The sequence below is a fragment of the Populus euphratica genome, unplaced genomic scaffold (assembly GCF_000495115.2).
Source record: "Populus euphratica unplaced genomic scaffold, PopEup_1.0 scaffold29.1, whole genome shotgun sequence".
NCBI lineage: Eukaryota > Viridiplantae > Streptophyta > Magnoliopsida > Malpighiales > Salicaceae > Populus > Populus euphratica.
In genome coordinates this window covers 1,019,405-1,031,601 of record NW_011499888.1, presented here as the reverse complement: position 1 = coordinate 1,031,601, position 12,197 = coordinate 1,019,405, and the positions used below count along the sequence as shown (strand labels likewise).

The window sequence follows — 12,197 nt, the reverse complement described above, 5'->3', positions numbered from 1 at the left end:
AGTATCACTAATTATTTGAAAATACTTCACCAAGAGAATATCGTAACTCTAGTTACAGCAAAGAGGTGGTTGAGCTTGTTGATGACCAGTACTTGCAGGCAATTTCAAGCCCTTGTCAGGATATTATTGAATTGATGTAAACAAATCACAATAAAATATTCTCGACAAATTCCAATCAAATCAGTAAGAAGATGAGGAAATCCAATTCCTGTGCAACAATCTAAAACACGGGCTGGTCTTCTGAAGCAAAACGATCAAATTGCCTCCAAGAGGAAACTGATCAACTTTTACGTCTGCTAGTAGCATTTACATTCCATTCCTTCTGACAGATTGCGACTGTCCTCCAAGAGGAGACTGGCCAACTATAAATTGCCTCTAGCCTAAATTTACCTTTATTCTGTGAGCTGCATATACAATCAGATATTGACAAAAACGAAAACATCTTATTCCGCAAGCATGCAGTTTTCCTGCTTATTTACATCTATTATTCTCTTGGAGGACCAAAGCTATGAGATGACAACTTGCAAAAATCACCTTCCATGTTAGCTGTACAAAATTTGCATGCCCTGTTTGCTTTTTATGGCGTCAAAGAAAACGTGCCTTCCATGTTTCCAGATTAAATCAAGTTAGGAGGAGACTGTGAATGACAATCGTATGCGCCTTTCTGCATATGAGAGAGAAAGAATCATGTATGGACGCTGGTTATAAGTGAACCAGGCAAAGACGAGCAACTGAATTTTCCAAGAACAAACTACAAAGATTCCTCACCTCCAGTTATGATGAGCTTCTCAACACGCGAAACAATATGTTTACCATAAGTGTATCTCTTCAGGGCACTCAAATGAATCCTAATGCGAGAAAGAATTAACTCTAGACTTCGACCATCACAGGTCTCAAGAACCTTTTGTACAACATAATTTCCAAACGGATCTTTCATCATAGCCTGCAGTTTTGTATTCCAAACACATTGGTCATCCAGGCAATGATCAGTGAAAGTAAATAAAAACCAAAATTGGAAGCCTTGAGGAAAGCATAGGCTGCAGTAATCTTGATATTCATGATAGAAGAGCATGTTAAGATTGGATGATCATTCAAGTGTTCCATAATCAAGCTTGATTCTGCAGAGTACCGGATATTTAGAATATTTAGCAGAAAAAAAAAACATACAACAATGGAGGTATATGGCTTGGACTAGAAACAATCAAATTAGTTTTAGAAAACACATTTGAAAACATCTGTAATCTTTTAATTTTTGTGTGTGCATGTGTTTCCAATATGACCACAGAGAGGGGGTAAGGGTTGTGAATGCTAATATGACCTGCAAGGGCTCATTTTCATCAGTGGAACCAAGCATCTCATTCACCAAAAGCTGGCGCTCATCAGGGCCACCAAATGTCAAGCACTTCTCCACAACATTAGAAGCAAACTTCTGCTGACTCATCAAAACAATCTGTCCTGCAAGCTTTCTAATAATAACAGATCGTTGTTGTGGCTTACCATGCTCCAGGACATGCTATAGAAAAACAAAAGTATAAACATCAGGAAACTAACGATGCAGCACAATAGCGGAACAGTTAAATACAGAACAAGGCCACCCATTTCATGCCAATGATGCAACATAATCCAAAAACAAGATCAATTCCATATTGTCATCAACATAGAGATGTCAATATGGATGCAGAGCGCTCTAACAGATGAAGGTGAATCTGACAAAAATTGAATCCGTGAAGGTGAAGGTGAAGGTTTAAAGGATATTAAAAATTATAACTTTCATAACTTGGCACTCAATACTTCCACTTACACATCAACGACTTCATTACCAGTCCAGGAAAGAAAAGCTGTGCCACTTAATTTTCTTAACTCATATCTGCAATATATGATCTTTCACACGGAAATAATTTTCCAGTCTATAAAGGTTTTTATATTGTTAGATATTGTTTTGGCTGGAAAATAAGAGTAATAGGATAATATTTGAACCAGGAAGAAAAATAAATCCCTGTAAATTACAGACTAATTCTGCCTTGATTATCTTTCATATCCAATGGATTTTGACAGATAAAAACTAAAATTTTAGGATTAGCACGCAGGGCAAGAATGACTGGACAAACTAATATCCTAGGTACAAAGGATTTCATTCGCCAGTCAATACGCGCATAGCTGGAAAATTTTCAAAACCTGAATGACATAATTTCCATATTGATCTTGTGCATAGACTAGTTCTGCCTTGATTATCTTTCATATTCAATGGATTTTGACAGATAAAAACTAAAATTTTAGGATTAGCATGCAGGGCAAGAGTGACTGGACAAACTAATAACCTAGGAACAAAGGATTTCATTTGCTAGTCAATACACGCATAGCTGGAAAATTTCAATACCTGAATGACATAATTTCCATATTGATCTTGTGCCAAAGCGCATAAAGATTGCATAATTTCATCCATAATAACTTGCTGTGTATTCATGTCCTTACAATGCTCCAAGACCCTCTGTTGGTGCCAAATCAAAAAATTGACAAGTCAAATATGATAATATATTTCCATCAAGAAAGTTAGTGAGTAATTTTTAACCTGGATAACACGGCAACCATAAGGGTGGGTAGAAAGGGCCACAACTTGCCCATAGAAAGCTGAGGTGATGAACTGTATTCGATCTCCTGGAACACACTCTATACACTTCTGAATAACATGATTACCATTCTGATCACGAATACATTTCATGACAGAGCCATCTAGCTCTGCCACCATTTGAGTCTGTCGATCCACGTCAATCACGTCCAAAGCCTGTGGTCAGATTTAGCACATTAAGTAATTTTGATGGCCAGAAAAGGGACATGATCTTGAACATAAGGAATGTCACATGTGGGTGCATCATGGACATGTCACATGTGCACATGTATTTATGACAACAAGGGACTCAGAAAAGTACCTTCTGGATTACTCTGCACCCATACATTTGAAGACTGAGAGGTAAAACATGACCAGTAAGCTGACTGGCTAACTCCATTCTTTGACTTTCTGTACCTCGATCAAGAAACTGTGCATTCAAGAATAACAATGTAATATTAATAAATCATACACGGATAATGGAGTTGTAAAGGAGATAATCAGCAGTTAGAATTTCAAATAAAAAAAACATGTACCTTTTGTATAACATAATTTCCAAAAACATCAGTCATCAAGGTATGAGCATGAGGAATAATCTCAGGGAATATCTTGTTCGTCTCTTCAACTGAAGCAGTTTCTAGTTTCTGCTGAATAAACCGACTTCCATACTGATCTGTGCTGCATTGCATAAGAGGAAATGTTAAACTCAGACTCCAGATACTGTATGAGAGAAACAAACACCAGAAAGAATTCAATATGTACCTGAATTCAACAACATGACCAACAATGTCTGAAAGTTCAAAAGAACCAGTCTTGTTGTTCTTAAATTCATCTATTAAGGATGAAGACTGTCTTCTTTCAGCATTGCAGCCAATATCAGACTGCCATGACCCAGTGGATCCTCCCATCGAACTCCTCATCTCAGAAGCTAAGTGTGAAGCTTGCCCGCTCTGAAAACCCCCAGATCCAACAGAAGGAAGCATAGATTTCACTGCTGAGTTCTCTGGATATGGCATGCTAATATTATATGATGAATTCCTATGGTATCCCTGATTCAACCCAGCAGATTTGGTTAGAATTGGCAACTCATATTGTTGCTTCTGTTGAACAAGCAATGTCTCAAGATAAGCTTTTTGAATCCTGTCCAAGCCTCCCTCCAAAGTGCCAAAATAATCTCTAACTGGAGGCTCACTTGAACTAGCTACAGCACGTGTTGCATAATCCAACATTCTTTGCAAGGACTGAGTATAGCGGGGGTCCAGAGCTGGAGAATGAAGATCAGACCCTACTTGATTTCCCAGTCTATTGAAACCATTCTCAATTCCAACACCACCTAAAGCAAAAACAAAATTTCAAGCCAGCAAGAAACGTATCTATCTATCCAAGCGTTTGTTGTACAAATAATTTCTGTGAAAGGTCAAAAGAAACAAAGATAACCTGTGTCAAAATGATTCTTGATCATTGAATTCAGTTTCAGTGTCGAATAATCATCAGGTACATGGCCAGTGAAATCCATAATTGGAATATTTGCATTTTGATGATAAACATTTGATCTTTCCAAACTTCCAAGGCCCAAGGAATTCATTTGTGAGTGAAGATTGGTAGAAGAAGAAGTTCTTCTGGGAATACTAACTTCCCCATTATAACTTATCTTAGAAGCATTATTGTTTGGTATGATCCTGTTGTTTCTCGGCATATCAGTATGGTTGGTAGAAAATGAGAGATTTTCTACCTTGGATGTTTCTATGAGTTGCTGATGCAGAGCCTGGTCAGCACCATTTGACATGTTAAAAGGAAAATGTGGCTCACTGTCCAGATCCATTTGCAGTTGGCCTCGTGTATGACTCTCTTGATCTGTGAGTCTAGTGTTCAAAAGGCTTAATCCAGACAACGTATTGGCAATTTCCCCAAGCTCGGTAATCCCAGAAGAATGATGATTTTGGACAGTCATGCCAACAGCATTCTTCTTCTCAATAGGACCAACTCTGCTGCCAACAGGATGTAGACTAGAAATAGCAGGCCTCCCAAGCAGCTGCTGTTCAGGTGCTGTACTCCTAGACAATGATGAGCCCACAGCAGATGCAAAGGAGTGAGAAAATGTATAGCTATGGCTTTGAGTTCCTGCGAAGGCAGTGGTAGCTGCTCCAGAATACAAGCCTTCCAGGGATTCCATTCCATCATGTAACCCAACTTGATTAGGATCACATTCACCAGTTGTACCCAGAAGATCAGCAAAAGTAGTATGACTTGCTGGGGAAGATAGTTGACCTGGTATGGAAGTGGGCTGATCAAGTCCTTCCTGAAACATAAAAATGTCATTTAAAAAGCAAAATGAAATGCAACACCTAGCATATAAAAGATACAATAGAACGCAATACCTAGCATTTGCTTAATTAATGATAAATTTGCTTCACTCATAGTCTCATTCTTCAACCTTAAAATTTATCAACTAGTGCAAACATTTTGTCCTCGATAAGCTAAAATAGACTTTGATAATTGCCATAATTTTAATAAAAAAAATTCCTTCAACATCATTTTATGCACAAATGGCTGAACCCAATGTGAAATTCCTGATGTTCAGCTACCAATCCTTGTAGTATTATTAAACAGTTGGCAAGTTGATTCTCGTAAAAGCTCTTTATTTTTATATTGCTATATCCAATACCTGTAGAATGTCAGCAAAACTTTTCCTCCTTGCACCAAGCCTGGAGCGCTGCAATCCAAGATCACTCGAACCTCTATCAAGCCACTTGGATGAAGCATTCCTGATGACATTATTTCTACTTGAATTACTCAATTCTGTCAAATCAATGTCAAGCTTATGCACTGAAAGTCCTGGCTGTATTGAAAACAGTGATGAACTATCGCTATCTTCTACCACCTTATTCTTCCTCAAGTTGCCAATACCACCAAACATAGATCCCGGAGACTGAAACCTTTGTGCAACACGCCAATCCTCCTTTGACAACAAAGGTGGGGGCAATCTTGGGTTAACACTGTCATGAGAATAGTAATACGAAAGGTAAGATGGGTGCGAGCGAATCTCCTCTTCGGTCAAAACCACATTGTTACAGTTACCGTTACTACTAGTGACATTATTGATGTCACTCAAATTATAGTTCCTAAAAAGGCTTCCCACGGCACTTAATGATCCCTCAACAGTAGGCGGAGCACTGCCACTCCTATATCTATCAAGATCCCTTTCTATTCGTTCATTACGACGCCGTGCTTGTAGAATCAGTTCCAGTTCACTCTGCAAATTATCCTCTAAATTACCACCGAACCCCCCTTGTAGATAATCATCCACAGTCGGTAGCATCTCTATGTTACTGCTCCCAGTGAACATCTCTCAAAGAAACTGAAAATAAGAAAAATACAATAAACAACCAAATCAAAAATAAATAAATCCAAACCTCCCCACGAATTCCATATGTTTACTTGCTAAGAAATTTTACAGAACTCTTTTTTTTTTTTAAAAAAAAAAGGGATCAAATTAAAAATTAAAAATCCAAACTATAACACTAATTCTCTGTCGGTCGCTGAGAAAAATTACGAAATTCAATTTAAGACGAAGGGGTCGAGTAAACTGGCACATTTAGCAAGATTAGGATTTTCTGGAATATAAAATTGAAGAAAAATTAAACATAATGAGCACAGGAACATAACCAGACGTGTAAAAAGATAACCAGACGTAAAATAAACTAAAATCTAAGCACATTGTCTATATCGCATAAATATTATTAATTAATCAAGCAAGAAAATCGAGCTTTTATTATTGCATATACGCATTTAAAATTAATTAATTCAGGAAAAGCTCATACATTTTATTCCATTTTTTTAGCGTTGTTTCTCAGCAATCAAACAGTGCTTCAAGAAATTAAAATCAAACAAAAAAAATCTTTAATTGCATCAAGATTCCATTCCTTCACGATTAACCCCCGCATCAATGAAAGAACTGCAACCTAATAAAATAAATAAATAAATAATCAATACACGCATATAGTTTTATTTTTTTAAAAGAATCTAAAACAGACAATAATCAAATTTGAAACTTAGGAAAAAGGGTTAAGCAACAAATGATGTCGTGTCTAGAATTGAGGAGAGCTCCTTGACTAATGAGAGGTAATATAAAAAATCGTGGAAAAAAAGAGGGGAGAGAGAGAGAGAGAGGATTTACAGGGGAGCGAGAGCATGGAGAGAGGAGATTCTTGAGAAACGGTCAGTTTTTCTGTTTCCAATTATTTATTTATTATTTTATAGACAGTGAAAAAAGAGAGGGAATTGTGAGGACCGTTGATCGATAATGGACGGTGATAGACGGTCGTTACGTGCATGGGCAGCATTCTCGTCGAGGTCGTTTAAACTCTCTCTCTCTCTCTCAACATCTACCTTCTCTAATAAACCTGTTAAATTATCGAATGCATTTTACGATTTTCCCATGAAACCATAAATATTTATATTTAAATAAAAGAGAGAGACCACAAAGATTCTTACATTTGAGTCTCGTCTTCATAATATTTATTGAATTTAACAACACCATTACAGGATATATTAATATTTTTATACACTTGCCATCTGAGTATAACATGTTAATATTAATATGTTTATTATTAATAGTTGACGTGTTATCACATTAATAAACTTAATTTTATAAATATATATGTTTCAACTCCGATATTTTAGGCCAGGCACTTCTTGGGCCTATAAATATTACCCGGCCCGATGCAGGACGAGGGTCCATGGGCCTTGTCCGAGGGATATCAATCCTAGGCCCATCACCACCTAAACAATTTAACACAAAACAAAGGAGAAAAACAAAATTTTGATTTAGCAGTGATGAGGGCACCGGTTTTTTCTTTATTTTGTATTTCTCAAAGTATATTTTCTTTTTGCTGCAGATCAGTATTCCGCATCTAATCTTTTTGCAGCAGATGAGGTTATTTAACCAAAGCTGAAATCATTAAAAAAAAAAGACAGTCTTCTTCTCTTTGTAATGTTTTTTTACAGAGCAAAAAAAAAGAGCAGAAATAAAGAGATACCGATCAGGAAAAAAGAATGGCGAGCAATACCATAATTCACAAGGTATCCTCATTTTCAATCATTTCACGAACTTCATTAATGACCAAATATGCTTTGTGACCACCAATCACCTCTGCCTGTTTCTTGCTATCCTTCCATAGCTGTAAAACAAAGAGAAACAGCTTTAGGAAGAGAAGTGCAGAAGGAAAATACTGAATCTCAAAAACATATAATCAAAATGGCAATTACCTGAATGGTTGGCATTTTCTGCACAGATTTCACAGTCCACAGCAAACAAATACATGAAAAATCGAACAATTAACTGTCAATCACAAGTGCTTGGAATGTATATCTTGCTGGAGCAAACAGAAAACATGGGATTAACCTTCAAAATGCCTGCGTTCTTTGTTTTTTGATATGCCTGTGCATATTAAAAGTTTTTTGCGACAGGAATGGCCTTGGAGTGGAATTTATGACAAGAAATAGCCAGTGCTCCTAAACTATTCACCAACTAGTTAAATGTTTCATGAGGTTAGGCAGAACCTAAAAATCGACCCATTCCCACCTCTCAAAGTGATCTTAAACTAAATTTTCAACCCTCTTCCAGCCCTAGATCTCCCCCTCCCAAAATGATTTTGTATCTCTTATTTCCTAGATAGAATAACTTATAACTGCTCAGTTAAAATCGGATTTAACTTCTCCTGGCTGTTGGATATAAAGTTACAAAGAAGGAAGAATTACAGAAAGTATATGGAACCATAAGACTTACAGTGACTCCTGCACGAGTAACAAGTTTGTGTGGAACATTATTGACGTCGACACGGTAAAACCGCAATCTGTGTAGCATCAGTGAATACAAAAATAAGGAACATTCTCAATAACTATACAATTTTCAACATGTCCAATGGGCAATTCCCCTCTAATTAAGGCATAGACGATCAGAAACGAAAATAGAGCAAACCTTCTATCGTAATCAGTTGCCAACTTTTCCAATTTTGGTTTCAAATATATCCATTTTCTGCACCAGCTTGCCATCCTACAAGAGCAAATATGACCATGTAAACCAATTGTTATACAGTAACTTATCCCAGATGAGAAGGGACTGTTACTTAAAGTTCAACTCAGAACACACAAATAAACCCACAAAGATTAAAATTTGCACTCCCGTTTGCCACGATTTCTCTTTAACCATATAAACCAGTTTCAGAAACAAAGCAATTGGAACAAAAACATGACAAACAAAGACATTCTATCGAAACTGCTACGAGAGTAAAAAAAAATCTGAACTTGCTCCTTTTCTCATATTTTTTTCATTGAAAAAAAAATTGGCCCAGATGCAGAAACAGCCCTAACTAAAGCAAAGTCTAACCAATTCAAACAAAACCCAGAGACAAACTAACACCACACACCAAACAACGATAACAGATTCCTCAAGTTGCTGTGCCTCTGCTATCACGCGATCAAACTGACTCTCACTGTAAATGGGCTCCAACTCAAACGAAACAGGAGAATCATTCACTTCTTGCAAAGAACCCTCTTGGCTCCAAGCACGAAAGATTCTATTTTTCCCCGGCAAATCAAATTTTCCCGGGGAAGAAAGTTTCTTGAAAATCGAAATTGCGGGATTTGGACATGAAATGGGACTGCTTAATACTGACAAGTCACGTGATGGGTCACGTGGTATTGAGTTTGGAGACAGAAATCTGAGAGATGGTAGGCTGTGTAAGATCTTAGACATGTTTGAAGAAGGAATTATAGCAATTTGCTAAAAGAAACTCTAGATTTCAATATAAAGAGACATGTGTTGTGGTTCCCTTCATGCCCTGAAAGAGGAGGAAGGAAAGGTAGATTTTTTTTTTCCTGTTTTTTTGGGGGATTATGGGGGTGGCTTCCACAAGATACTAGTTGAAAAGATCAAAGGAAATATCAGAACTGGAACGCTTTTTTGACCGTTCGATTGGACTTTCAGCTCAAGGTTGCAGTCTTGGCAAGGTATCAGTTTTCTTATGCAGCACCGAAGGACAGGGTAATCTCGTACTTGTATGCAGCACCGAAGGACAGGGTAATCTCGTATTGATGTATGATAACTTGTTATTAAAATTAAAAAGAAAAATTAAAACACATCAGTAAAACATTGTAATTAGAGAGACATTGCCCTTTGTATTAGAATTTTGCTATTCTTAAAAAAAAAAATAACAAAACTTGTTATTGAGGTTATATTATTTTTTCATGAAATTCATTGGATATTATCAAATTAATCAAAATAAATTCATTTTTTATTAATACTGTTAAATGATTTTAATGTCCTGAAAAACAAAATTTTTAAAATAATAATCTAATATATATTAATATTATATTTTAGATCTTATTTTTTTATATTTATTAAATATATATAAATCTTCTAAAGATCAAGATATTTTTATATCCTTTAAATACTTACATATTTTCATTTTAAAAATATTTTTCACCAACATTAGAAAACATATAATATTCTTTTTAATACTACCGGAACAATATTACATTTTAATTATTTTTATAAAAAAAATTATAAATTATAAATAGAATATAAATTCTTTAAACAAAGGATTTGAGATCTTTGTTATTTATGTATAGTTATTTTTATAGTATCTTATTATAATATTATTGTATTTTCTTTTAAAAATCACTAATTTAATTTTAAAAAATCCTCAAATTCACAAAAAAAAAAAATACAAGTATACACCCACCTTGAGTTGCCTTTACTAGAAAAAATAAATCAGATTGTCTGAATTAAAAGATTAACTGATTATTCAAGATATGAGTATTGTTCCCAAACTACTTAGATTTTTTAGAATATCATCAAATTCAATACTTTTCTTTTTTATAGCAATAACAATTTATTTAATTATTGAATCATCACATCATATTCTAATTGAAAAGTACAAATAATAAATGTTATTGGTCAAGATCTTTAAAATATAAATATTTTTCTAGTATATTTGTTTATTTATGTGTTTCAAAAGTATTTAAAAAATTAATTTTTTTATTTTTCTTCAAATTAATATTTTTAAATTATTTTAATATACTAATATTAAAAATATTTTTTAAAAAACAATAAAAATAATATTTTAATAAATTTTTAAACAAATATCACTTTAAAAAAATATATCAAACTAACCTTGTTTAATTACTAGAAAGTAGTTTTATTTTGGATAATGAATTCCGAGAAAGTGAATTATTTTTCAATGTATGGTAGTGTAATAAAAAATAAGTTGAAAAACACTTTTTAGTTTTTGATTATGTCATGAAAAATAACTTATTAGCATTTTATTTTTCTCAAGTTTATTAAAATAATAAGAAACAAATTTTACAAACTAAAAGGTTGAATAAGAATGAAATTAATATATATATATATATAATTTCATAAACTATCTTAAATAAAATAAATAATAATCAAAATAATAGAGATCAAATCTAAAAAATAAAAAAATTAAAGTTGAAAAAATTAAAGTGATAATAATTAACATTTCATAAATTATTTCAAATAAAATAAGTAACAATAAAAAAAATGAGAATCAAATTTAATAGATAAAAAATTTCAATAAAAAAATAATAAGAAAATAGTAAATAACAATTATAAAAAAAAAGACCAAAGTTAATATAAAAATTAAATTATAAGAGATAAAATTAAATAATAAATATTCAAATATATATATATAGAGCAATCAAAAGTTTGAGGGTCAAATTTGATATAATTAGCAAATAATATAATATTTCTAAATTTTTTACAACTTCCAAAAAATATTTTTTATTCAAATTTTTCAAAAACATACTTTATTAAAACCATATCAAACTTTTCTTTAATTAAAAAGTATTTTTTATTAATTAATTTTTTTAATAATAAATAAATATAAAAATATTAAAAAATATTTTTTAAAAATTACTTTTCAAAAAATAAACATCCCCTAATTAATTATCTTGGAAAGCAGTTCTCTGAATAGTAACAACTTTTACGCTAAAGATTCTATGAACAGTGGTTTTTCGCTGACGGAAAGAAATGATCTAGGCTGCTTTCAGATTTTGTTAGAGAGGCTAATATCTGTTTACTAATTAATTAGTATTTTCTTTTTAAGAAATCTCGAATTAAAACAGCTTCTTTAAAAAATAACATATCATTTTATTATATGGTAAGGATTTTTGTTGATCCCACGTCAATTTTTTATTTTAAAAAAACTATTTCTAGGGAGGCGCACCAGAGTCGCTCCCTGTCGTCTTTGGCACCTCTTCCTCTTTCCGCTCCCTCTCTGGTCTCTTCTTGCCAAAGAAAACTCTGTAAATCCATACCTCTTGAGTCTTCATCAGGTCATTATTATTTATTATGAGCTCTGTAGGTGGCTATGTCAGAATAAAATGTTATATATATATATATATGATCACCGCGTTTATGAACGGTGTGTTGGTCTAATATGATTATGTTTTTAATGAAAATTCTGTTTGATAAATAGTTTGAATGGAAGCGAGGGTCAAAATTGTTAAAAATAATGAAATGATGAGATTCTAATGAGTTGAAAATATTTATATTTTTATAGTTTAT

The 12,197-nt window shown here is 33.5% G+C and overlaps 2 protein-coding genes across 6 annotated transcripts; both read right to left on the bottom strand.

Annotated features, from left to right (window-relative positions):
* Nucleotides 1-145: 145 nt before the first annotated feature.
* On the bottom strand, nucleotides 146-7,763 carry LOC105130739 (pumilio homolog 4-like). 5 transcript variants are annotated; one of them, XM_011033395.1, is made up of 12 exons: nucleotides 7,675-7,719; nucleotides 6,529-6,567; nucleotides 5,271-5,963; nucleotides 4,043-4,904; nucleotides 3,368-3,938; nucleotides 3,142-3,283; nucleotides 2,928-3,035; nucleotides 2,570-2,782; nucleotides 2,378-2,488; nucleotides 1,319-1,513; nucleotides 769-943; nucleotides 146-664 (listed from the first exon to the last, which is right to left on the bottom strand). In XM_011033395.1, exons 3-12 carry the CDS (start codon nucleotides 5,949-5,951, stop codon nucleotides 627-629), a joined length of 3,096 nt encoding a protein of 1,031 aa, XP_011031697.1. In that variant the 5' UTR covers nucleotides 5,952-5,963; nucleotides 6,529-6,567; nucleotides 7,675-7,719; the 3' UTR covers nucleotides 146-626. The 5 variants fall into 5 exon arrangements, with proteins under 5 accessions (XP_011031697.1, XP_011031696.1, XP_011031699.1 ...); XM_011033394.1 differs by lacking the exon at nucleotides 7,675-7,719 and adding an exon at nucleotides 6,783-7,015; XM_011033397.1 differs by lacking the exon at nucleotides 6,529-6,567 and having other exon boundaries at nucleotides 7,675-7,763.
* On the bottom strand, nucleotides 7,562-9,651 carry LOC105130740 (thioredoxin-like 3-2, chloroplastic). The gene is made up of 5 exons (XM_011033399.1): nucleotides 9,034-9,651; nucleotides 8,586-8,660; nucleotides 8,394-8,460; nucleotides 7,874-7,891; nucleotides 7,562-7,785 (listed from the first exon to the last, which is right to left on the bottom strand). Exons 1-5 carry the CDS (start codon nucleotides 9,360-9,362, stop codon nucleotides 7,681-7,683), a joined length of 594 nt encoding a protein of 197 aa, XP_011031701.1. The 5' UTR covers nucleotides 9,363-9,651; the 3' UTR covers nucleotides 7,562-7,680.
* Nucleotides 9,652-12,197: the final 2,546 nt, after the last annotated feature.

What these genes read in the sequence shown, in the direction of transcription:
- LOC105130739 (XM_011033397.1), bottom strand. Translation starts at nt 5,951, where the DNA reads ATGTTCACTGGGAGCAGTAACATAGAGATGCTACCGACTGTGGATGAT. An exon ending in GGTGCAGAGTAATCCAGAAG is followed by an intron (nt 2,783 to 2,927) that starts GTACTTTTCTGA and finishes ATCTGACCACAG; the next exon opens with GCTTTGGACGTGATTGACGT. An exon ending in ATGGAAATTATGTCATTCAG is followed by an intron (nt 1,514 to 2,377) that starts GTATTGAAATTT and finishes GTTTTTCTATAG; the next exon opens with CATGTCCTGGAGCATGGTAA.
- LOC105130740 (XM_011033399.1), bottom strand. Translation starts at nt 9,362, where the DNA reads ATGTCTAAGATCTTACACAGCCTACCATCTCTCAGATTTCTGTCTCCA. An exon ending in GAATCTGTTATCGTTGTTTG is followed by an intron (nt 8,661 to 9,033) that starts GTGTGTGGTGTT and finishes TTGCTCTTGTAG; the next exon opens with GATGGCAAGCTGGTGCAGAA. An exon ending in GCAACTGATTACGATAGAAG is followed by an intron (nt 8,461 to 8,585) that starts GTTTGCTCTATT and finishes GATGCTACACAG; the next exon opens with ATTGCGGTTTTACCGTGTCG.